General features: G+C 36.8%; 1 protein-coding gene across 1 annotated transcript in view; it reads left to right on the top strand.

The window, feature by feature from the left end:
- LOC129007786 (caspase-1-like) overlaps window positions 1–14,521 on the top strand; it is a 42,615-nt gene extending 28,094 nt beyond the window's left edge. Inside the window, exons 3-8 of the mRNA XM_054439056.2 lie at window positions 10,239–10,412; window positions 10,892–11,126; window positions 11,521–11,664; window positions 13,108–13,217; window positions 13,687–13,817; window positions 14,437–14,521. Of these exons, the coding sequence (XP_054295031.1) occupies window positions 10,239–10,412; window positions 10,892–11,126; window positions 11,521–11,664; window positions 13,108–13,217; window positions 13,687–13,785 (762 nt within the window). The 3' untranslated portion in view covers window positions 13,786–13,817; window positions 14,437–14,521. The remainder of the gene's footprint in view (window positions 1–10,238; window positions 10,413–10,891; window positions 11,127–11,520; window positions 11,665–13,107; window positions 13,218–13,686; window positions 13,818–14,436) is intronic.
- Window positions 14,522–27,444: the final 12,923 nt, after the last annotated feature.

The raw sequence follows: 27,444 nt of genomic DNA, 5'->3' as shown, positions 1-27,444 counted from the left end.
TCAGCTGATCCACTGAGTGCAGTGTCTGAAAAATATCTTAAGTGCTGATCTTAGGTTTCACAATAGTGATATTATCCCCGGGAGCACGTTGGGGACGTTCAGACTCTAGGAGCCAGAGGTTGCGTGACCCTTAAATTGTAATTTTTAATCTTGTAGCTAATTTGTTAGTCCTGCAAAGGCAGACTGGACCCCAGGCAAGAAGGGGGTCTTTTTGGGAAAGGGCTGTAATCAATTTTGTTTCAGAGTCAAACCATGAACTGAATTCCTTCCCAAAGTTAGCTCAGCCTATGCCCAGGAATGAAGAAGGACATCTTAAGGGTTAGAAGCAAGATGGAGTTGGTTAGGTCAGATTTATTTCACTCTCATAATTTCCTCAGTTGCAATATTGTAAAGGCGGTTTCAATCCCTTCCTTGGGGTTTTGTAACAGCTTAACATTAAGTATAGGCTATGAAGATGGGAAAAGGCCGTTGATCACACTGGCTTCCACCTGCTGACAGGGGACATAGTGGAAATTGGAGTGAACCCCAAGGTGAGAAGACTGGAATCGCTTTGCAACTGCCAGACCATACTCAAGCAGGCCTGGCTGGGCTTCCCATGCTTACATGGCAAAAACATTAGTACTGTCCTTGTAGGTTTCCTGCAGTATTCAAGAGAACAGCCTCCTGTAAGGTATAAAACAAATCCTAAGATAAAGAGTACAATTCTCAATTTTAAAGTGAAAGATTTTAAAAAGAATTTTAAAAGGAAAGATTTAAAAGCACTAGTTTAGGGACTTCTAATCCACAAATATTTTAGGATTTATTCCAAACTGCAGAAAAGAAAAAAAAAAACTCAAGGACAGCTAACAGCAGGTGTATTATAGGTTTTCTTTCAAAGCATAATTTTTCTCTTTCCAGATCCATTAAGAACAAATTATGATAGAAATAATTTGTTTACAAAAATAAGCTTTAGTCTTACTGTACTTGACCTGATTATTTGCTTAAGGTGCAATGAGATAATTATTTTTCAGTTAGGCTGTTTTTTGTTTAAATTGGCTTTGGTGGAACCCTGTTCCATGAGCAATCTCAAATAAGACTTAAGAGCTGAGCCAAGCCATGCGTTTGTACACTCAAATACCTATGAGTTGGGTAAATTCCTCTCCTCTCAAGGTCCCAAGATAAATTGGAGCTCCTGAACCTGTTAGAAAGTGATATTCTTCACTTACCAGAGATCAAGAAACTTGTACAAGGACTCTGTGTAGACAAGGTATGAAGCCAGATTCCCCAAGGCATTTCATTGTTTCTATGAGTCAACTTCAATTCTTTAAAGGAAGCACAGCATTCCAGCCAAAGCCTTGATAAAACAACCAATTTCTCCAATTGTGTCGTTACAAAAAAAAAAAAATTCTTATTGCACTTATGCAATTAACTATGCTCCCATAAATTGTGAATACTTACAAATAGCTTCCAAATTCTGGAGAAATCAGGTAGAGAGAAACAAATATGGTTCAAAATTTTTTCACCAGAGCATATTTTACTCACTTGTTAAAAGCTGCAAATAGCTTTAAAGAAATAAGTTATCTTGACTCTGAGAACAAAAGGATTAGCGATATTTAACACATAACGTCTTCATGAGAGTCCTAGAAGTTTCATTTTTTCCTCCATTCCAATAGCACAATTTTTAAAATTATCTGATACCTGCATTCAAAGTCCTATATCTGATTATAAACTGCCATTTGAAAAGGACCAAAGCAAGACAAAATATCTGTTAATGACAAAAGCCTATAGACACTATTAAAGTTACAATTGACTAGGAATTTGGCTTACTTATGTGGCATCCCACAATTTTACATAACAATGATAATTACTAATAATGTACACTAAATAATATCAGAATTACAGAAGTTTATATAAATACACAGACAGAAAACTCCGGGCTTGTAAGATTTTTAATTTGCCAGCTTTAAATTGGATTACTAGCTTCAGGGTGGAGCCCTTGGAGGAACAGGGTCAGGAAAGCATGCATTTTTTTCTGAGCTAAATAAGCAGCCACAGCTGAAGGGAAAGACAGATCTCCAGAATTAAGGGTGTCATTTTATACTGGATGCTTGATCCCCAAAAGGAGGAAAATACTACCGGAGAAGACAGTGTGGTGCTTCTACCCTGCATTTTGTGGCAAGGCAACCTAAAGCCAATCAGCCCATTTTGAAATCAGCCCATCCCCGATGGGAATCTTATCTCTCAGTCAGGGGTAAGGATGTTTCCATATCTTCCAGGTGGCCAAGAGCATGTTTCTCTAATCCAAGTGTGCAAAGAGCCAAGTATCCCTCCAAAAATACTCTTGGCCATCCATTAAATATATTTCCTACTAGTTATTACATACCAAACCTCTCTCATATTGCAAAGTAATTTCTGATCCCCCCAAAACTCAAACTGTCAGACAACACAATGCAAAACAGAACAGAGCCTTTGATTTTGATAGGGATCTATCTACTTTTAATTCCTGGGGTTTCAGGAAGAAAACAGAGGGGGTTTTTTTTGTTTGTTTTTTGTTGTTGTTGTTTTTCCAAAACGAGGTCTATGGTGCCTCCTCTTTTTTTCCCAAGGAGTCCCAGGCTACCAGAAGTTATTTTAGGGCCTCTCATGTGTGCATTAAAAGTGGCAAGACAAAAAATGGAAAAAAATAATTCAGTTGACTAAGAAGAAAAAAACTCCCCCCTCAGATAAGTAGTGATTGAATTTCTATCAATATACGTTAGTTTTTTCTAATTTAGAACTTTATATAATTGGAATCCCAGGGTATGTGTTCCCTCCTATATGGCTTCATTCACTCATAATGAATACAGAAGTTTTTTCATCCATATTATTACATATCTTAGTAATATTTCCCTTTTATGACTGAACAGCATTTCAGTGTATGTATATAGCACAAATTATTTACTTATGCTCCTGAATTGGTTATTGAGTTGTTTCCAGTTTTTGACATCTCCATTTCTGAGGAAACAGTGGGCCCTTGCAATCTAGTGGCTCCATGTTTAGCTTCCCAGGACATGAGACTCAAGGCTTATGGTTCTACATCCCCAGATATATGGTCTAGTCATGATTTCCATGTCCTGGATGCCGCTTTGGCATGCTTCAACTCAGTGGTTCTTGGCTCTATCTGGGGAAGAAAAATCGTGTGAAAGTTAATAGAAAAAATAAATGAATCAGTAAATAAATTTAAAAGCAAATGATTGGAAGAGAAGTAATTTACAGGCAATTTCTGCTTTCTTTCATGCTACAAATCCTCCCAGTAGCAAGGGGCACAAGATTGTGCTGCAAATGGATTAAGTCATTGCCAAAGTAAAGATAAAAACTTTGCCCGATTTTCTCACCCCAGAAAGTTTTTCATGCCCATTGTCCTCAATTTCCTGCCACTTCCTCCTAAGATAAGTAGTGATTAAATTTTTACCACTATACATTAGTTATTTCTAATATAAACCTTATTTAATTGGAATCACAGGATATGTGTTCCTTTGTATATGGCTTCTTTCACTCATCATGAAAGCATAATGTTGTCACCCATGTTACTGCATAAATTAGTATTTTTTTCTTTTGTGACTGAATAGTATTTCAGTGTATGTGTATAGCACAAATAGTTTACTTATGCTCCTGAATTGGATATTGAGTTGTTGCCAGTTTATGACATCTTCATTTTTGAGGAAACAGTGAGATCTTGCAATCTAGTGGCTCAACGTTTAGTTTCCCAGGACAAAAGACTCATGGCTCATGGTTCTACATCCCCAGATATATGGTCTAGTCATGGCTTCTGTGTCCTGGATGCCATTTTGTCATACTTTAACTCACTGATTCATGGTTTGCCTGGGGGAGAAAACTATGAGTGAAATCCTTAAGTTAACAGAGAAAATAAAAGAATCAGTACATAAATGTAAAAGTAAATGAATCTAAGAGAAGTGAGGCACAGGTAATTTTTGCTTTCTTCCATGCTCCAAATCCTCCCACTGTCAAGGAGTTCAAGATTTTGCTGCAATCTGACTAGGTCATTGACAAAGTAAAGAAAAAAAAATCATGAGAAAGCCCATAGGTTAAAAGCCACATCATTTTCCTTCTACACAGTGGATTCTAGTCTAACCTAAACACATTTAACTCATCGCTTAGAGCACAGGAAGTAACATTGGTGGCCCACATGTCAAAAGGTGGATGTTTTTGTGACTCCTGGTCCTTATTCTCCAAAGATAACAAGGTAATGACACAAGAAAGTTTTTCTTAAAGAAATTGATAAACGTAAAGTACTGTCTGCATTTTTTTATTAGTCCAACTTGCATCAAAGAGGTTCATAAAATAAATTGGCTGCATTGAGTTTATTTCTGGAATTATCAATTGAACATGTGCTTGCAAAGACAGAGACCTCTTCTGACCTTCCCTGGCTTCTCATTCTACAGTTTTCATGAGTCCTAAAATATTTTGTCTCCCGTTTCTCCGATTAATTTCTTATTCTTCTCATCACTTGCCATATTTGCACATTCTGAATATTCCAGTTACATATTACATACCAGGCTTCATGTTTGTCTTCCCCTCTTGTATGTGAGAGCAAGGGGGAAATGACCATGATATGTTTTGACTGAACCCTTGGCTCCTAGAACCATATCGTCCATATATATTTGTTAAGTGAATGACTAGATGCACTGCTTGAAGAGTCTAACAAAAGATGAACTTAGCTGGATAATCTGCAAATAATTATCCTTGATTTTTCTAATGTAAAATATTTGTATTAATTATAGTAATATCACTCATTATCTGCTTACCATTTGCCAGGCAATGTTCCATGCATTTTTTACATTTTCTCTCACTGAATGCTCAATGTGTAGATGTGTACTATTATTAAAATTATTTCACAGACAGAGGAACCAATGCATAGGGGAGTTCAATTTCTTGCCCAAGAAACTAAGTTTAAGATGCTGAGTTCAACATTCTGAGTCCAGAGTCTGTGCTCCGGGCCTCTACGAGGCAATGTCACTCAAAAGAAAGCCATCCAGGATGGGTGGGTGGCTCACAGCCACAATCCCAGCACTTTGGGAGGCCAAGGTGGGTGAATTGCTTGAGTGTAGAATATCAAAAACAGCCTAGGAAACATAGGGAGACCTTGTCTTTACAAACAAAAAAATATTATCCAGCCATGGTAGCCTGTGCCTGTGTTCCCAGCTACTTGGGAGGCAGGGCTGAGAGGATCATCTGAGCCTGGGGAGGTGGAGGCTTCTGTGAGCCATGTTAGTGCCACTGCACTGCAGCCTGTGTGACAGAATAAAATTCTGTATCAGAAAAAAAAAATCTGAAAATGGAGGACATTAAATAGGAAAAGCTTCAATCTTTGTGAAAAATGTGTTCATTTCTTGAAGTAAAATTGCTTCACAAGGACATACATTTCCCATGACTTTCCCTAGACTGTGAAATGGGCCCAGGAGATTAGGGGTTCAAATTCTCTAAAGGTTGTGTTACTTTTCTCCATCAAGTTTTCTAATGAATGAGAAACTCTTCACTGTGTGAGTTTAATTGTACACATACTTTGTCATTCTTGTCTTATTCTCCAAGCCCCATTCCCCTCCTACCCTGACCTGTTCCAAAAGCTGGTGAAGAAAATTTTCCAAAGATACACTCTCTGTTGCAGTCTAGAGTTCAGGAATGTGATTCTTACTCTATTAAAAAATGAAAAAATAAAAAAAAGACATGCGTATGCATGTGCAGTGGTTGTTTCCCAATACATGTACACGCCCTGCCAAAAAGGTATAAAAGGAAGGTAAAAAGAAAGGTGAAGCATGCTTTCAGTTTCAGCTCACACAAGAAGGGAGGGGAGAAAAGCATGGCAGGTGAGTCTTTTACTGTCCCAAAAACAGGTCCCTGGGAAGAAAGAGTTGTGGAAGGCACTGGCTCTTTTGGAAGCTATAATTAGTATCTGTGGAAGTTTACGTGAGCAGAAGTGAGGGAGAGGGAGGAGAGGGAAGAGAGAAGAAACTAGTTGACTCTTTCAGCCTTTAGAAAGAAAGGCAAGCCCAGAAAGGAACCGAGGACTTAGGAGCAGCCTGCTGTCATTTTGCAATTCAGGGAGACAATTCAGGGACTATTCAGGGAAACAAGAAGGACAGCGATAAAGTAAGAGGAGGGATTACCCAACTGTGAGGTGGGGGACATTTCACTGATGAAATCTGAATGAAGTCACTTTCTGTTGATGACATGAGAAGAATATGAGGCTGTTTTCATGATGTGAGAAATCCTTGTCCTCCAAACAGACATGGTCCTCCTGAAGAAGAGACGGCTGCTTATCAATTCACTGGGTGCAGGTACAATAAATGGCTTACTGGATGAATTATTGGAAACAAATGTGCTGAGACAGGAAGACACAGAGACAGTAAAATATGAAAATGCTACAGTTATGAATAAGGCCCGAGCTTTCCTTGACTCTGTTATTCAGAAAGGGGCACGGGCATATGAAATCTGCATCACATACATTTGTGAAGAAGACAGGTACCTGGCAGCGATGCTGGGACTCTCAGCAGGTAAGGGTCAGTGACTCACACTCAAGTTCACCTAGGGCCTGTCATTGTGACTACCATGTGATGTCTTTACTAGCCATGTTAAGTTGCAGAAAACTTTCTTATCTCTGGCTTGGGGCAATATTTCTGTATCAGGGGCCCTACTGCATGTCCCTTGACTCTCCTTCGTTTCTGCTCCTTCTTCCTCAGTGGCCCTCTTCTGATTAAAGCTCATTTCCTGTTGTGAGTACATGGTAGCTAATTTCCTGAAGGTCATGAGAACTATCCAAAAAGCTTCACACTATATGTTCCACTGTTCCAGGCGAGGCACAATATTTATTGATTGATTTAGTATTTTTGAGTCCAGGGTGTACCCAGACACTTATGTCGTTGTCTGACATGAAGCTTTAAGGTCTGTAATTAACCATGTTTTCTACTTCTCTCCAAAATTTTGCCCTCCAAGTAGAATAAATTATATTTCAGAAATGGCGATATACTCAGAGAATACACTGAATGATTACAGAAAAATAAGGATTTCAAGTTGGCTCTTTCCTCCAGTTGCCTTCTTCATTTTCTTTTGAGTAAGATCACCCACTTGCCTGTTATCAGGCTGCGGATCATGCTGTGGGCCCTGGACTGCTTCCACTTGCAGCCCCCTTAGGGCCTGATACAGTGCTCAGGAAATGAGCTGGCCCATTCTTGTGATCCCTTGGACCTAGCACATGGTGAGGATGAGAGTTCTGGTGGACTCCTAGTTACTGGTCTCTGTGGTACTTTCCAAAGCCACTTCAGAGGCAGATGTTCTTTCAAAGTAAAAGCCTTTTTTTAATTATTATTATTATTTTTTTTTTTCTAAGGGTTAGGGGAAGCTTATGCCTGTCTAAGCAGACTTGGGATAAGTTTATGTTTTCATCTATGTGTAATAAATATCATATTTTTCTGAAAACGTCTCTTTCATTTTATAACCCCCACCACTCTCTAAATTAAAGAACATCTTGAATGTTATTTAATGTCGTTCAGTTAGGGTTGTGGGAGGAATCTTTAGTGGGGAGTGTTGTAGGCATTAGGGTAAAGTTTTCCAGAGATGATAAGTGACTATTTCAATGTCCTTCTTCTTTTTCTGGTCCAATATCTGGAAGTCACCTTACTACACAAGACTCTCAAGTAGTACTTCCTTCCTAGGTAATGCTGTTTTTAAAGGAAGAGCATTCTTTGAACCCTGTCTTCTTTGACATTAATGTTGTAGAATGAACCACAGTTAAAGGGGCTATGGAGAATTCCCATAGAGTGATCATTTAATTTTCTTTTTGTAATCTATTCTGCTTTTGTAGCAACTGTCCCCACAGCTTCACTATCTATGTTTCTATCAAAAATTCGGAATCTGTGTCTCAAATCCTGATCACCCAAGTAAGTACCAAACTTCATCATTTAAGCCTACTGAAATATTCCCTCACATCTTCCAGAGACATCTTTATCTAAACAGTATCAGAGCTGAACATGCCATTCTTCCACACCTTGCTTCTCTTCCAGTTTTGTGTAACTCGGTTGTTGGTGTCATCATCACTAGTTGTTCAAACCAGGAACTTGAAACTCATCTTGGCCACTTTCCTTTCACGCATCTCCAATATTCAAGCCATGGCCAAGTTTTATGCAATCTTCTCCCAAATTTGGAACTGTGTCTCCATTTCTACTTCTATTTCATTAAAAAACCCTTATTCATCAAGGGCCCTCTTCTGTTAGAAACAATTTAGAGGCTAGAAATGCACATTTTTTTTTATCAAGGTCAGGTATTACTCTATTGAATTTATTAAGGTTGATTAATTCATGAATGTATCCTTAAATGTTTTAGAGCATGGGATACTCACTATATAATGAAATACTGTATTTTTACTAAGAAAAATTACATCAAAAATAACCCATATACTTCTATTTTGTTTTTTATATTGTTTTCATTCTTCTTTCTCAAGAAACCAAACATTTATTCTGTCAAATTATTATTTTATAGTTTACTCCAATATATCCATTCTAATTATTTCTTCCCCATGTCACCACACTTCATGCTGTCTTTATTTGTCTAACTGATTGTATAATAGTTTCTCAAACTTGTTTTCAAAATTAAATATTATTTTCTTGACTTAATAGTTTCTAAAAGAGACTCCACAAATCTAGAAAACTCATTTCTATCTTGATACAAAGATTACATTAAGTTCTCTAACAAGTGATCACATTGTCAGATGGTGTTGGACCTGTGATGAAGTAAAAGTCTCAAGGATTTTCTCATATAAACTCTGTGAAAACATTTCCTCATATGTCTGTGCAGTCAGTGTTAAGTGTTATAAATCCATCTAGTGTGCTCTTTGATGTTAGCATTTATCATAGTATTTTATATTCATTCTAGTTCATATAATCAATAATCTCCTCCTTCCATATATGTACATAGTAGGAAGAGATCCTGAAGGACAGGACAAGGGTTCATTAACAAAATATTCCTAGTGCTTACTACCATTTCCATTAAGTAAATAAATAAAAACATAAGCATATCTCTCAGAAATTTTTAGTAGCTTTAATTAAGACTGCCTCCCATTAAATTTTATTCTATGGTTCAAATCTTCTGAAAAAAATTTATATTCTAACTATTTGATCTTACACATTTCGTTGTTTTCTGAGCATTTTATCATGCATGGCCTTGAAAAGCTTCCTTTCTACATTTTTATCGGAAATATTTGTGAAAATACTGATCCTGAAATATGAAAGGAGATCCCTGTATTGCACACCTGGAATTCTCTGGCTGGAAATGTACTCCATTAGCAGTGAAATTACTCAGCGGTGAAAGATCAGGATTGTCTTCCTAAGAATTCATTTCCACTTTTTTGGCTTCATCCATAGGTGAGGCTGTAAGAAACACAAAGCAGAACAAAGAGGGATGCCAGTGTACATGACGTTCTTTGACTCTTGAGGCTCCTCAGGCAGTGCCAGTGTGGGACAACCCTGCTATGCCTACATCCTCAGGCTCAGGAGGAAGCGTCAAGCTTTGCTCCCTAGACGAAGCTAAAAGGATATGGAAAGAAAAGTCGACATAGTTGCCATGCTCAGAACATAAGGATAGAGTGGGGTGAAAGATACTTGTGGTGATTCTAAAATGCAGTGGCTTTTTCTTAGAGCTGTTCTCAATGGAGAATCGTACTTCTGCTTCCCTTACATAAAAAAAAAATTCCTGTATCCTAGAATCCCAGGTTTATAGAAAGAGTTCCAAATTGGATCCAATTCCTGGATAAATAACATCAACAATGACAGCTATTGAATGTTCACTAACAGTGGCCAGTGTTCTAAGCATTCTGTCTATGATAATACATAATTTTTAAACTTAAAATAAAACATTTTAGAAATCAAGAAGCTGAGTCATGGGATTGTTAAATATTTTGCGAAAAGAAAATCAGAAATTGGAGCAATCAGTTTTAGAATTCAGTCATTCTTGCTTCAAAGCTTGTGCATTTTTCAAAATCCTACCTATCAAGAGCAATGAAGTCAGTAGTTCACCTGCCATCTGGGCATTTGCAATTTCTATGCCTACTCTCGAAGTAGCACTCAATTCCATTAGCCATTTTCAATGTATAGTCCATGGGATTTGGTATCTTGATAGAATTAAGAAAGGGTAAACAGTCATAAATTTGCCAGGTGAATATTAAATTACAGAGAATGAATTACTACTCATCCAAACTGCATTTCCTACAGATTTATGCAATAATGGGCAAGTCAAGCCGCACACGTCTTGCTCTCATTATCTGCAACGAAGAGTTTGATAGTCTTTCTAAAATAACGGGAGCTGAGGTTGACATCATAGGCATGACGATGCTGCTGCAAAATCTGGGGTACAAGGTGGATGTGAAAAGAAATCTCACTGCTTGGGTAAGGTCTATTATACCTTAGAGAGAATGGTCACGCCCTTCCTATACTAAATAATATTAGAAAGCTTGGTTGTAGGACCAAGAAATGTAATCTTTTGATAATATAAAATATACACTTGCCATGGGAGGGTGCTGGATGCTACATGTTCCTTTGAAACATCAGAGTCATTCAGCATGAGCCTGGTTTAACTTAATTGTGAAGTGGTTTTTTTTTTGTTTAGTTTTTTTGTTTTTGATTTTGTTTTCGTTTGTTTGTTTGTTTAACTCAGTAATGGTACGTTCTCTCTACAAGATAACTCTGAATGACTTCCTAAAACACCTTCCTTCACCTTTCTCGAAATTAAGACTTAAAGTTTTTTTGGCACTCCATTGTTTGTCATGGAATTCCTTAAGAAATCCTTAAGTATTTATTTATTGGCTTTCCAAGGTGCCATGAGAGTTAATTACATAGTCCAAAATCAGTGGTATGGTCTCTTTCAGGAAATGACTACAGAGCTGGAGGCATTTGCTCACCACCCAGAGCACAAGACCTCTGACAGCACTTTCCTGGTGTTCTTGTCTCACGGTGTTCGGGAAGGCATTTGTGGGAAGAAATACTCTAAGCAAGTCCCTGATATATTACAACTCAATGAAATCTTTAAAATGTTGAATAGCAAGAACTGCCCAAGTTTGAAGGACAAACCCAAGGTGATCATCTTCGAGGCCTGCCGTGGTGGTGAGTGCTGATGTCCTTGAGAACACCAGACATTCTAATGCTGTTCTCATCTGTATGGATCCAGGGTTTTTCATTTTATGTCTGTTTATTAGTGTCAAAGAAAACGTAGTGTCATCACTCAACATGTGGATTCTGTGAATTGTATGACTGGTTGGTAGATATTTGTTTCATTTTCAATCCTGAGACTTTGATGTTTGGTTGTTTTTAAAACTTGTTTGAGTGTTAGAAGACATAAGATTGTCGAAAAGATTGTTACTTGAATGTATGTGTGCATGTGTACATGAATTAATGATAGAGCAAATATATTGATAAATATGATTGAACAGAGGCTAAGAGGAGAAAGTTGTCCTCTCAGCCACTGATAGTAGTAACAAACCAAATTTTGTCTTTCCAGAGAACCGTGGTATGGTGTTGGTAAAAGATTCATTACGAGTCTCTGAAAATATATCTTTACCAACTCTGGGAGATTTTGAGGATGATGCTATTAAGAAAGCCCACATAGAGAAGGATTTTATTGCTTTCTGCTCTTCCACATCAGGTAACAGGTTTCTTGTACACAGAATATCTTTGTGGGTGTTATCAATAGAAAAACTCACAACTACCCACTGGAGGGTAGATAAGTGCACAGAACTTTAGATAAGATTTTTGAACAGAAACTAAAGCTTTGTTCCAAGTCATACACACAATTCTCTTTATCCACAGAGAGCAAGTAAGCACATCTTTTCATTGAGGTAGTAATTAATGAACTCCTCTCTGTGGCAAAATATTTTAGAATTGTGAGAGATAACAGAGAGTTAAATGGAAGACGATCCGCGCTGTAGCACATTTCAATCTGACTGTGCATAGGAAAGGTCCGCCATGTTGAGATCATTCGATGGACCAATAGGGCCCCACATCAAGTATTCACAGGAGACGAGTAGGAGCAGTGTTCAGCAAAGTAGAATAGCAAACGAGGAACTTTGGGCCCCTAAATTAAAGTGGGTTTTACCTAGAAGCATGAACTATATACAGCAGAATATATATGCATTATTCTAAAGATATGCTTTGCAGTAAGAATCTTGCTATTATTGACTGATCTAGTCATTTAGTACTTTGTAAACTAGCTCCACTTTTTTTCTCCCTGGGCTTTCCTTGAATTGCTCACTAAAATATACGAATATAAATATCATTTTTCTACGGATTAAATAAATTAATATATGTGAAATATTGCACATGACACAGAAAGAAGTACACATTAAAGGACTGGTGTTATTTAAAATGTTTTTATCCTAGAACTTAATCCAGTTACTTTTCTTAGCAAGGTTTAAATAAAGATCACTTGAATGCTTTCATCCACCTTGTGTGGCAGTTTCCTGAGAGGACTCGCATTCTCTTGGTCACCTCTGGCCCAAATGCCCAGCCCCTGCTCAAGTAGTTAAATTTTCTATAATATTTTGTACAATGAGATATATTCTTCCAGAAGAAGTTTGGTTCTATATTGTCTTGAACATGCCCTGATGTAGAACTCAATATTTTTTCAATGATCAAAAACAATGACAAGACACACAAAAAAACCATACATTTCCAGTCTGAGTACATATAGTAGACTTTAACATTAGACAGAACTGTTCTTTAATATCTTTTGGTCCCAGCCTTCCACATGACATTCACAGTTCTCTATTTAGCTCTGTATATAGCTATTTTCCAAAACCCAATTCCTTCCCTTTAACCCATTCTGCCTTTTCCTAACTCTCTACTAAATTTATGACTGTGTGAACTCAGGGACTATGTCATTTTAATGCCTGCAACATATACAGCACCGGTTAGAGTATAAGTAAAAATACACTCACTGAACTTCAAATGGATTCACTAAAATTACAATGAAGTGTATGGAAAATAGATGAATTCCAAAACATGCCTCAGCTGGAGCAGAAATACTAGAGTTTCTTCTCTTTCTTCAGGCAACACCAGTCTTGAGATGTGAAATGTGCTTTATCAACAGATAATGTTTCTTGGAGCCATCCCACAAAGGGCTCTGTTTTTATTATGAGACTCATTGAACATCTGCAAGAATATGCCTGTTCCTGTGATGTGGAGGAAATTTTCCACAGGGTAGGGCTCTGGTGGATGCTATTTCACTCTACTTCCCTGAATGCTTGGCTATTGCAATTGGAAGCATAGAAAGCAGATCCAGACATGTTTATCTTCCAATAATGCCCTTCTTTCCAAAAGAGTTTTGAAGTTCTTTGGAGAGTGAACAAGGCTGGGAGCCAAATCCAATCTATTAAGACCCACAGCCTCAATAAAACAATCATTTATTTTCACCCTCCCCCCTGACCTGCAGAGACAAATGAGTGGACTCTAATTAGCCTGTGTCCCTCATGGCTTAGATCCAACCACAGATTTAAAAAGCCCCAAGGAGGGTCATTCAATGCTTAGATAAGCACATGGCTATACTTGTTGCAGATGGAAGTACTTTTTGTTTTTGTCACTTATTTTGCTATATTTGTTGTAGTCTTTTTGGCATGAGTCAACAAACTTTTCAGAAAAAGCGGTCTCCAGACTTTCCTTTCTCTTTTAGGTTCGACTTTCATTTGAGCAGCCAGATGATAAAGCACAGATGCCCAGCACTGAAAGGATGACTTTGACAATACATTTCTACCTCTTTCCAGGACATTAAAATAAGGAAGCTGTATGAATGTCTGAGGGCAGGTATGTGTGTGTGGTTGGGAGTGTGGGAAGGTTGAGGAAAGTGTACTGAAAGTCCATTTTAGTCCAGGACTCTAGATCTACAGGCCTAGAATTTTTAATCCAAAAATTTAAATTTTGAAATTATCTAAAATCCAAAACTGTGTGAGCACCCACATGATATTCAAAGGAAATGCTTATAGAAGCATTTCAAATTTTAGGTTTTTGGAATAAGAATGCTAAACTAGTAAATATAATGCAGATATTTCAATATACAAAAATATCTGAAATTCAAAATACTTCTGGTAGCATGCATTTTGGATAAGGGATAATCAATCCGTAGTATAATATACAGAAAATACTGAAGTAATGCCTTTCTTCTGGTCACTGAAGAGCACGCTGCTCTTCTTCCAAAGTTTTTCTTTTAGACCCTTTCTGAGTGTCAGCTGATAGGGACCTAGAAGTGGCCGTAAGACTATGAACCCTCAGTTTTAGATATTTCTCCCCTTCACCTCAGCAGGGTAACATTTTAAAATAGCATGTGGTCTTTCCTTTTAAGATTGTGTGTGTTGTCATTGGTGGTATAACTTTATTACTTACATTTCTTTTAACAAAATTCTCTTTTATGTTTTTTCCCCCATAGGAAACCAAGAGTTCCTTCACTCTGTAATGGTTTTTGGAATTATATGTGTTTAATAATAGACTTTTTTGAACATTTTAATAAATTTGATATAAAAATAAATACGTGTCCTCAGTTTCTTTCCACAGTGGAGAAACAGAGGTTGGAAATCAGAGGAAGTATTGAATTTAGAATGTTAGGCTTAATTCATAAGACCTCAACTGGGTATTAGCATCATTTTTTCATTTGAAAAACCATTTGCTGGGGTTTCTGCTTTAGGGATGCAGATACAAATTATCACAGGTACTTGACTTCCAAAAATTTAGAGCTCAGCAGGCGAGATGGAGAGAAGACAGATAGTTATGACAGTGACAGTACAGTGTGATAAGAGACTTTTCCCAAATCCCACAGTTTACTACTGACAAATCCATGAACAGAACCTGCATATTTCTACTCTTTGTTAAGGTTTTTAAGAGAGAGAAAGTAAATTTTGAATTAACTCTTAACCCTTAGTAGTTGACAGACTTCTTGCAAAGGTAAGACAGCCATCAAAAATGAAGCGCTTGGCAGACGGTGCATGACACCCTGAAGAAACTCTAGGATGCATAGTGTGCACAGTGAAGTCCCTGCATGGTGCAGATAAAACAAGTTTGGGGTGAAATCATTCACTCAGGGATGTTAAGATTTAGGGAGGATTCGAAGAACTACCATTTCACCTGCAAATATGAGCCTTTTCTAATCTTTAACCTATAAATCAAAGTGAATATCTGACCTTTTAAAAATCTTCATAGTTGAACACATTACAGTCCCCCTTATTTCTGGCCTTTTATTAACTGTTTGTCTGGGCATATCTTTTCTGTACTATCGTGCATATTCTACTACAACCTGAGACTATATCTGTGATCACTCTTTGCTCAGCGAATATCAAAAAGCAGAAGTAAGTTGTCACCTTCAGTAAAAATTAACTGTTAATGCAATCTTAGGCAGTTGAAGGAAAGCTTTCCCGGGAGTAAAGGGATTCCTTCAGAATGATCTCCAATCAAAAGGTAGGATGACCAGGAGATGTGGAGGAGAAGACACCGTCATGATTTCTCAGCACAGTTTAAACAAGAAATACATTTATTGAATAAAAAATCCTTTCGTTATTTCTTTTTTGTTGTTGTTGACTTTGTTAAATATCCGTTGGTTACAGGTGTGTGGTATTATTTTGGAGTTCTCTATTCTGTTCCATTGGTCTATGTGTCTGTTTTTTGTACCATTACCTTGCTGTGGGGTTACTGTTGACTTGTATAGCTTGAAGTCCAGGAATGTGATGCCTCCATCTTTGTGAAAAGCAGTTTGGAGATTTACCGAAGAACTAAAAACAGAACTATCATGTGACCAAGTAATCCCATTATTGGCTAAATTCCCAAAGGAAAATGTACTGTACTATCAATAAGACACATGTTTCAGATGTTTGTCAAGAGCATTATCCACCATAGCAAAATCATAGAATCAACCCAGGTGGCCATCAATAGTGGATTGGATAAAAAAAAATTCGTACATATTTACCATGGAATAGTACACTGCCATATAAATTCAAATATTGTACTTTCCAGCAATATGGATGCAACTGGAGCCCATTATCCTAAGCAAATTAATACAGAAACAGAAAACTAAGTACCACATGATCTGACTTATAAGTGGTAGCTGAATAGTAGGCACTCATGGACATAAAGATGGAAATAATAGACACAGGGAGCTACTAGAGGAAGGAGTGAAGGAGGAGGGCAAGAGCTGAAAAACTATATACTGGGTGCTACTCTCACTACCTAGGTGATGGGTTAAATCACACCCCAAACCTCAGCATCACATAATATACCCTTTTTAACATACCTGCATGTGTATCCCTGAATCTAAAAAAACAATTGAAATGAAAACAAAAAGTGAAATATAAACTATTTGGTTAATTCTTATGGGAAAATGCAAGGAGACTAGTTAAATTTTACTCATTCAGGACATGTATTTTAGATTAGCTGAGGTAGAAAAACTGACAGATAGAAGAAAGGATGAATAGAAGAAGGTGTGGGGGCCATGGTATTCTTCATGCCAGTTTGAATAACTTGTGAAGAAAAAAAGTTCTGATATTGAAGAAAAAGGAAAAGAAAAAATATTATGCCGAAATTTAAGACAAAGCCCTCGTCTTGATGGACAATGTGCTAAAGAACCATGTGGCTGGACAAAAGTCTATTGAGACCCTACTTAATATGTACCAAAAGTCCACCAGTATAAAAGGTAAGACTGGTATTTTACAATGGATATCTCAATTTTTTTAGAATCTATTCAACTCCAAGACCCATGCAGTGTCTTCTGCGATCTCTCTATCCTTCCTTTACAAATCTGTCATTTTCATTAAACCTGTCGTTGTTCTTTAAGGGAGTACCCTGCCTTTTGTGGGGTGGGATCCAGTTTCCAATTGGCTAAAAGGCTGAGTCCTCGGGTTCAGACTGTTCATAGAAATAATTAATAGTAGATGCTTTGTAGTAAGAGATACTCAAATCTAAACCTAGATTCTGTCAGTAAACTGTATGTCTTCCTGCATGTATCTTAACCGCTGTAGCTGACTAATCATCAGTCTTACCATGTATAAAGCAGGGACAATTCCAGTCCTTTTTCATAAGACTATGTAAAGCTAGAGGCAATATAATGCCAGGCATCACATACCAACAACTTCCAAGATATTAGGCCTCATCCAGAACTCTCTCCTTGGAGCTCCAGATTCATTTAGCTGTAGCAGTGTATTCAACAATTCCACTAGAGTGTTGCACTGGCATCACAAAATGAATACAGCTGAAATTAACCATTTTGTTTTCCAGAATAAACCTGTTCCACTTTTAACCCTTTTCCATTTAAGTAAAAAGAGTTAAAAGGTACCAAGTTTCTGCCACCAGAATGTAACTAGTTTCTTCAGTAATTAATAGGAGTAAGTACTAGAGATCCTGGCACATAGCAGATACCTAATTAATATGTGATGAATAAACAGACGAAGTGTATGCATGCAATAAAGAGTAGTTTTCCTAATTATTATTGGGATGCTACAAATTGGAATTTTTCAGTGCTTACTCATTTCTGTGAATTACAAAAATATGATTGGGGAACTCCTATAAAATGTTTAAATTTTATAACTTTTTAAAACTTTTGACCCAGATTATATTATGAGCATTATTAGAGTTTAAATATTCTCAGATCCATGTTTTTCAGGGATAGACACAATTTTCCATAGAATTACACTGAAATCTGCAGCCCTGAACTACTAGAGTTTACCAATAATTATATATTATTTATCGTGTACAATTCTCATATATAATGAGCACTAAATTCCACACTGAAATAACCTTTCTGATTAGCAGAGGTTGTGGCAGGAAGGAGGCAGCTTCAGATACCTGCAGCAGTGGTCCAGTGGTTCCCTGCCCTCTATCTGCATTTGGATTCTCCAGAGTGATGGATCCCAGGACGCTTTGGGGACACTAGCCCAGCAGACCAGGAAGCAGGTTAACGAGGCTATTAGAAGAGGTCTAGGCCTTGGCGAGGCCGTTGGATATGGTTATAATTCTGAGGTTTTCCCGCAGAGCATTGGATTCTGAAGTGCAGGATAAGAAGAATCCTAGCTATTTGTTTGTTTGTTTCATTTAACAAACCAACATATATATATATATAATATTATATAAAATATAATATATATAATATTATATAAAATATTATATATATATACACATAATATACATATATTATGCAGCATATAGAAATCACAGTTCCAAGACTGTGATTTAGTCAGAGACATAGCCATGTAAACCCCTACCTGCCATGGCAATTGTTTGTCTGACCCTATACCACTCCCTTTCTTTTTGTCTCAATGTAAAGAGATTCCAGGGGAGATTCCTGAGAGAGTCCTATTTCATTACATAACAGATAAGGCTCAAATTGAAATGTTTATCTAAACTCCTGATTTCCACATTTCTTTCTGTTGCACTGCCAGGCTAATAGAAACTCTCTTTGGGCAGCAATCTGCACTATAATATTTATAATACTGTAATAAAATTATCATTTTCATGCTAACTTTACTATAGGATATGAGAGAAATCCTGTCTAATTTTAATTTTACCTAAAATCACTTTATATATATATAGATATATATAGATGCATATATATGTGCATCTATATCTATCTATCTATCTATCTATCTATCTATCTATCTATCATCTATCTACCTATCTAGATGCATAAAGGTCATTAAAAGATGACTATTAACTTAGGAAGTTCTCCAAACCTGTAAACAGGAAAACATACCCCCAGACCTGGAATATATCAGGACCCTGGATGTCTTCACATTGGCAGAACTTTCTGAAATGAGAAGGAGGAACATATGTCACTGTTTAATCTATGAAAAAATATATGTTTAGAAGGTTTGGTTTCCTTACATACTCTTACAACTTGTTGCATCCTCAGAGATCAGGTTTTTATCATACACTTTAGCAAGATATTTATTCTAAAATATCATTAAAAACAAATGGAAACAAATGATTGAAATAGAAAACATACATGAAATATAACAAAACAATATAAATTGTACACAGGATAATAATACTTTACTCATAGTTCCTATGTCTTGATTGGGTCATGTAACCAAACATAAATACTATGCCTGCCCATTCTTTTCACGAAAAGAAACCTTGTTATTATATCTTAGTAAACTTTTCTTCTAATTTGTATACATGAATTCTTTTTTCTTTTCCAGAAGGAAGGCTCAAGAATCTCCCAGTTTCTTGCACAATATCAGTCAAAAGAGATGAATATTATATTTCACAAAGGGATAGATCAGAATGACTATTACAAACTTATCCAAAAGAGATGTATTATTTCCTCACATTATAAAACACAAGGTGAAAAACTTAGTGTTGATTGTTCAGCACTTTGGAGGCAAGACATCCATATTTATGTCAGAATCTCGTACAAATATTTGTCCCTTTGACTTTGGACACAGTACTATTGTCACTAGACAACATTTTTTCATTGAATAGCTGATTTCACAATTTGTTAAAAGATATGTGAAGCCCATTTCTTCTAGAAAAGTTAATCATTCGCTTAAAGTTTGCTTTTAAAATACCAGGATGGTACAGAAATCAATATTCTGTTAAGTGTTTGCTATATATATGTATCTGTATGTGGTGTGGACTAGGAGGGGACTATCACTCCAAAATGGAATGTTGTCCCATTCAGTTTTGTAGCCACATGTACCTATTAAGTACTTAACTTGTGGCTAGTGGCACATGTTGATAGAGTAATGTTTTGTATATATTATAATAAATATATTATTGAAATTAATTATACCTTTTGTAAATGTGATATTACAAAATTTAATATTGCATGTGGAACTCACATTGTATTTCAAATAGATAGCACTCTGAACAGGTATTTATTTAGTACACTCTTGCCCAGACACAGTAGAAAGTCCACATGGATGAATCAGTACCATACAGTAAAACCACTGGAAAAATCAAACTGTTTTTCTGAATAGAGGAAGGCCAAATGTAACCCTAAATCATCAAGATTTTTTTTCCAGAATGATCAGAATCTGTGATTGCATTTTTTGTGCATGGAGGGATGGAGGGAGATTTCTGCTTTCCCTTTTCTTCTTCAATAACAATACATTTCCTTAAGCTGGAAGTTAAGCACAGCTATAATCCCTACAGGCAAAGAAGTCTTTTTCCTAGGATTTCTCTCTCTTTCTCTCTGTCTCAACCTTCTTAGGTGATAACCTGGGTCACAGAAGCAGAAGATATCATTTATATTTTGTGATATCCCACAGCTCTTCCACAAATCAAAGCTGGACCACCTGAATCAGCAGAATCTACAAATATTCTCAAGCTTTGTCCTCAAGAAGAATTCTTGAGACCGTAAAGAAAAACCTGGAGAGATGCTGTGCTCTGTTCATGAAATGGACAAAAAGAGAGAATCAATTGCTTTCATTAAATGCACTATTTTTAATGGGGTCTTGCTCTGTTGCCCAGCCTGGAGTGCCATGGTGTGATCATAGCTGACTGCTGTCTTGAACACATGGCTCAAGAGATTCTGCAACCTCAGCCTCTCAAGCAGCTAGGACTACAGATGCACACCACCATGCCAGGCTGATCATTTTAATTCTTGTAGAGACATAGTCTCACTATGTTGCCCAGATTGATCTCTAAATACTGGCTTCATGAGATCCACTGACTTCACCTCCCAAAGCACTGAGATTACAGGCTGGAGCCACAGTGCCAGCCATAAATGCACAAATACTTAAAGCACTAAGTGACTGGGGGTGATGACAGTAGTAACCTTTATCATAGATGCTTTCAGCAAGGAACGGTTCATATGGCTTCAAAAAGATACCAATGCTCATTCAACCCATGATAAAATGTAGATTCATCATTTTTTCATTTATTGATTCTTGTATCTATTTGAGATACATTACAATTTCAGCTATAGTCACAGAAGAAAAATAGTTACATGATAACATAGCTGAGTAATAATTATTTGTACTCTGGTTGAAAAACCTAGATGTGAAGCATATTTGAAAAATATAATTAAAGCTTAAAAAACAGTATGTTAATATTTTTTAAATAGTATAAATATAATCATAATATGGGAGGCAAACAACTTCTGCTATATTCATTTTTACAAATGACGTCTCTCGGTTTTTATGAAATTTGATTTGAACCTGAATATAAGAAATGTTTGAGTAGATGTAGAAGAAAAAAGGGAGTAGGAATTATTCTGGTTTCCTTAAGATTCTGGAGTAATCATCCAGATATGTCCTGGTTCTTGCTCTGGGCTCTTGAGAGAGAGGAAAGCAGTGTCTTTTGATAGAGTTAGGGAAGAGGGCAGCTATACGAGGTTTTAAGAAAACAAAATTGTGAAGCATATGGAGATTGAAAAGAGACTCAGGTAATCAAAGTCACTTCATCTCCATCTCCTGCAGATCAATCTAATAAAAAAAAAAAGAAAGGGCTGCAGATACCTGGCTCTCATTATAAGCAATACGAAGTTTGACTATCTGACTCCAAGGAATGGGGCTCACTTTGACATCATGGGGATGAAGGAGCTGTTTCAAGGCCTGGGCTTCTTCTGCCCTGTACTTGATATTAGATATGTGATTATATGTGTAATCAACTTAGCTACAGAGTTCTATGAGTGAGGAGAGTTAGTCCTAGCAATTTTGTAATATAGTAAGAACTACATGACATGATACATGTAGAAAACTAATTATAGTTCTGTTCATACTTAAATTGCTCAATAAAGATAATGATGGCAGCAATGATAGTGGTGATGTTGATGATGATAATGATGCAATTTGGTTGACCATGAAATAGGAGGAGTCAGCCACTTGACTGTAAGTATTATTTGGAAAGTATTTCCAAAAAGCAGAAGTGAGGGAGTGGGGAAGGGAGATGAAAGAAAGATAATATTCCAAAAAATGCAATAATGAATTCATTAATGCTCTGAGAAACTGGGTTCCAGTCTTTCTTCAGGATCATCTACAATTATGTAGATTCTACCTTACTAGAAGATGAGGAATTAGAGACATTTATCAATGGACTAATGCCATTCATTGGTTGAAATTAGCCCCCAGGAGAAGGTCCTCCCTCTCCTACAATTCTGGACCCACATATGCACAGCTAAACAGTCCTCAGTCCTTTGATGAACATCTTCGAACTTCAAAGCAGAAAGAACCTGAAGCACAGTGGCTTGATGTGTGAAAACAACCACATGAGGGGGAGTCCCCACTACAACAGCACTAAAGTCAGGAGGGTTGAAGTGGTGTGTCATGTGATGACAATGATTTTTCTGAGTTACATAGTGAAAATAAACATCACATACTACATTGCTTATGAAACTTATGTTGCATTATTTATCCCTTAAATTTCCTTTCTTCTTAATCAATATAGTTATTACATCATTTTACCCTCCCGTCTCCCTTGAAATAGATACATTTACTCAATGTTTTGAAATCCTTGTGGAAAAATGCTGTTGCTTTTCCTTATGAAAAATTTTCTCGTATGTAACATATATTTTTCTAGCATTACAGATATGTGAAGAATCATACTGAGATAAGAGGTAACATTATTACATTTGTGCTGTTCAATAGGTATTATTGTTTTTCAGACATTAAATTTAATCCAACAATTCTCCAAGGCAGGTAGCTGACAGATAGAGAAATGAGACTTGAAGTGAATTATCATACAAATCATTACATCAGTGTAAATTGGTGAGATTAATAATATTTTTTAATAATAATCTTAACAAAATTTATGGACTGCAAGTCTAATCTCAGGTTTCCCAGGCAGAGGCCACAAATACAAACACCATATAGGCTTGGCAGAGAACATACATTAAGTTAATCAAGTTAGGTGAACGCAGGAAAAATCAGAAGGCATAATGAACGCGTCATCAAGGACTCAGTACCAGGCAACCCTTTCCATGTTGAAATTCAAGCAACAGAGGCCTGGAATCCAACACTTTATTTGAAATCTTACAATTTTTTACCTCTGATAATTAATTCAATGTCAAGATAAATAACATCTGAGAGAGCCAAAGAAATATCACTGGGCTCATGATGGACTCTGTGGGTCACCAGTTTTTACTTCTGTTCTAGCACATGTGGTTGTTGTTCCATTTTCAGATTATAGATCCATGAGGTGAGATTGCTCCTCACTCCATTGGCTAAGTCATCAATCTCTCTGAGAATCTGTTTTCTCATCTGCAAAATGGAACTAATAATACCTGTATTCATTTCCTAGGGCTGCCATGACAAATCACCACAAACAGGGAGGTTTAACTGGAAATGCATTCTCTCAGTTTTGGAGGCAAGAAGTTTGAAATCAGGATGTCAGTAGAGTAGGGCCATGGCCACCATCCTCACTACTGGTTGCCTCAATCAATCTTAGTGTTCCTTGCTTGCAGCTACATCACTCTATTCTCTGCTTTTGTCATTATATTGCTGCCTTCCCTCTGTGAGTCTGTGTCTTCACATATTGCTCTTCCTGTCTGTCTTTGCTCCAGAGCCCCTTTTCTTTGGTATGAACATGAGTTGTTCCGGATGATGGCCCTACACTAATCCAAAATAAACTCATTGTAACTGATTATATTTGCAAGGACCCTATTTCCTAATAAGAGCACGTTCTGAGTAACTGGGGTGTAGGCCTTCAATATGTTTTTATGGTACACAAGTCAACTCATCACAATGCTGAACTCAGAGGGCTGTTAGAAAGCAGTTATTCTTTGAACTTATCCTATTACAGATACATTGTGCTTCTTCAATCAGTGGACACATATTTTTCCCCAGTTCTGAAAAATTTGCTTTAAATATTTTGTCTTTTCTATTCTCTCTTGTCAGGCTTTCTGGTAATTTGATCAGCTATATCTCAGAGTTTCTCATTCCATCCTTCATACCTCTGAAGTCCTCTCAAATTTTTCAGCCTCTCATTTCTGTTTTGATTTTGCAATCTAGATAAATTAGTATTAACCCATAAACAACAAGTATCTGAAATGCCTCGGTCTGCTTATTCATGCATTTTATAAACATATAAACATGTTGGAAAAGTTTAGGAGATTTGCTACAATTTGAAGAAAATCACAAATCATCTTCACTAGAAATACTGAAAAATTAAGTTAGGTATGTAAAAAATGCACAAAATTTATGGAGATGTTAAGTCTATTTTATCATTTACTACTATATTATAAAATATACACAAATCTATTATAGAAAGCTTAAGTTTATCAAAGTTTATGCACTCATAGATAAAACATAGTACCACTTGAAATGAGAGAAATGTAAACAAATATAAAGATACAGTATTAAATCCTAACTGCACACAACCATGGATACTGTACTCCTGTATTTTCATAGCCATTTCCTGTTGCTATTTCAGTGAACTCAAGTTTTGTAGCTTAAAATGCCATGTGACACGCATTATCTCTACATCAGCAGTTTGTATCTCCAGTAAATTTCATATTGCTATAAAAAGCAATATCCTTGGGTTTTTAATGTATTTTTCATTGCATTTACTGCAACACCATAATTCTTGAATAACAGCATGGGGTCCATAAAACATACCAATACTGATGGTGTAATGTTCCCAAAAAACAATGTCATGACATTACAAGAAAAAGTAGAACTGTTTGATATGTACTGTAGATTGAGATCTGGATTTGTGGCTGCTCACCATTTCAAGATAAATGAATACAGAATGAAGACCAATGTAAAAAAATAAAAGGAGATAATAAAGCTATCACTGCACTATGCCTGCCAGTGCCAAAACCTTGCACTATTGTGAAACAATTTTTAATCTTGTATTGAAATTGAAGCGTGTATGTGGTGGCAGAATTTTCATATGAAAGGTATATTTATAGACTCTAATATGATTCCGGAAAAAATGAAGTCATTGTATACAACTTAAAGCAAAAGAAAGGGGAAATCTAAAGGTGGATACTTTAATGATAGCCAAGGATGATTCGATAATTTAAAGTGCATTAAAAATGTCAAGACATCAGGAGATGCAGCTTTTGGTTATCAAGAGGCAGCAGATTAGTTCCCAGAAACTATTAAGAAAATCATTGAAGAGAAACTATACTACCGGAACAGATTTTGAATACAGGTGACAATGTTCTAGTCTAGAAAAAAAGATGCCAAAAAGGCCATTTGTTAGTAAGAAATAGAAGCAACACCAGGATTTAAAATAGAAAAGGATAAGCTAATTCTACTGTTTCATGGGAATGCAGTCGGGTTTATCATCAGGACTGCTCTTATCTATAAAGCTACTAATCCCTGAGCCTTGAACAGCAATGGTAAACACTAGCTGCCAGTGTTTTGGTTGGACAACAAGAATGCCTGTGCAATGGGAGCGCTTTTTCTCTATTGGTTCCTTTCATGCTTTGTCCCTGAAGTCAGGAAATACTTTGCCAATAAGGGACGGCCCATTTATGATTCTTTTGATGTTGGACAATGCCCCTGGCTACCCAAAACCTCATGAGTTCAATTTGCAAAAAATCAAAGTGGTCTACTCGCCACCAAATGAAACATCTCTAATTCAGCCTCTGAATCAGGTCAGAAAGAACTTTAATGCTCATTACACACGTTGCTCTATGAAAAGATTTGCGAATGCCAAGGAAGAGACCATCGATAGAGATGACATCATGAAAGTCTGGAAGGGCTACACCACTGAAAATGACATCATTGATGTTAAAAAATTAAAAGCCATGATTTTGGGTGCAGTGGTATGGGCCTATGACCCCAGCTACTAAAGAGGCTGAGGTGGGAAGATAGCTTGAGTCCAGGAGCTTAAGGCCAACCTAGGCAACATAACAAGACCCCAATAAATTTCTGCTAGAGAAAACTGTTTCCAGAAGTTGTCCATGACTTCACCAGGGTTTATGAAAAAGCCAATCAAGAAAATAATGAAAGAGATTGTGGATATTGCAAAAAAGTGAATAACTTTAAGATATGGATCTTATAAAAATTCAAGAGCTAATTGCGCATTAGAGAAATTAACAGATGACAACTTGATAGAGATGTGTGCTTCTGAACCAGTTCCAAATGATGAGGAAGAAGATGTAGAAGAAGCAGTGCCAGAGCACAAATTGGCATTATAATTTGGCAGAAAGATTCTGATTTTTCAAAGCAGCTTTTGACCTGTTTTACAACAAAGACCATTCTATGACATGAGCACTGAAACTAAGGGAAGTGGTGAAAGATTCATACTGTCTAGAAAAAATTTTGGGGAAATGGAAAAGCAAAAATGTTAGACAGAAATAACTATGCATTTCCACAAAGATAAACGCAGTTTGCCTTCTTCTCCTGTGTCCTGTTCCACCTCTTCTTCTTCTGCCACTCATGAGACTGCAAGACTAAGCCATCCCCTTCCTCCGTCTCTTCAGCTTACTCAATGTGAAGACGATGAGGATGAAGACCTTATGATGATCCACTCTCACTGAGTCAATAGTAAATATATTTTCTCTTCCTTATGATTTTCTTAACAACTTTTTTTACTTTAGCTTACTTTATATTACAGTATATAATACATATAAAATACAAAATATGTGTTAATCAGTGGTTTTTGTTACTGGTAAGGCTTCTCTTCAATAGCAGGTCATTAGGAGTTAAGTTTGGGAGGAGTCAAAAGTTATATGCAGTTTTTTTGTTTTTTTTTTTGTGTGTCGGAGTCTCGCTTTGTCGCCCAGGCTGGAGTGCAGTGGCGCGGTCTCAGCTCACTGCAAGCTCCGCCTCCCGGGTTCACGCCATTCTCCTGCCTCAGCCTCCTGAGTAGCTGGGAAAACAGGCACCCGCCACCACCACCGGCTAATTTTTTGTATTTTTAGTAGAGATGGGGTTTTACCATGTTAGCCAAGATAGTCTCGATCTCCTGATCTCTTGATCCGCCCGCCTTTGCCTCCCAAAGTGCTGGGATTACAGGCGTGAGCCACCGCAACCGGCCACAGATTTTCAAGTGTATATGGGGGTCAATGCCTTTACGTATTTCATTGTTTAAAGGTCAACTGTACATCTCTGTATCTTCCACATTATATACATTTTCGCAGATTTGTGTGTCTGCCTTTTAATCTGTCCATTATTAAACATAACTAATTTTTGTATTTATACATGCTCTATTTTTATTGTTTCTCAAATTATTGCTTATTATAGAATAATTACTTTTTGCTCCCTTTATTTACATCCTTCTATATTTGATATAGAATGATTTCATTCTATATTTGATATTTGATTTGTCTAACATCTCAATGTCCTTCAAGATCTAAATTTATAGTCTCTTCTTTCTGCTGATATATCCTTATAGTGGCTTGCTTTCTACTGTATTTATATACTTCATCTGTCAGTGTAGTTTATATTTTGAGTGGGTTGAAGGAGAAGAATGGCTTCTGTTTCTGCTGCTAGGCAACACACATCCAAGACCATGTCTATCCCTCCTTAGGGATTTGGCTCTATCTGGTTCCAAGATGAGA

Source organism: Pongo pygmaeus, chromosome 9, assembly GCF_028885625.2.
Source record: "Pongo pygmaeus isolate AG05252 chromosome 9, NHGRI_mPonPyg2-v2.0_pri, whole genome shotgun sequence".
In the NCBI taxonomy this organism is placed as follows: Eukaryota; Metazoa; Chordata; class Mammalia; order Primates; family Hominidae; genus Pongo; species Pongo pygmaeus.
The sequence above is the reverse complement of the archived record's forward strand: the minus strand, read 5'-3'. Positions and strand labels throughout refer to the sequence as shown.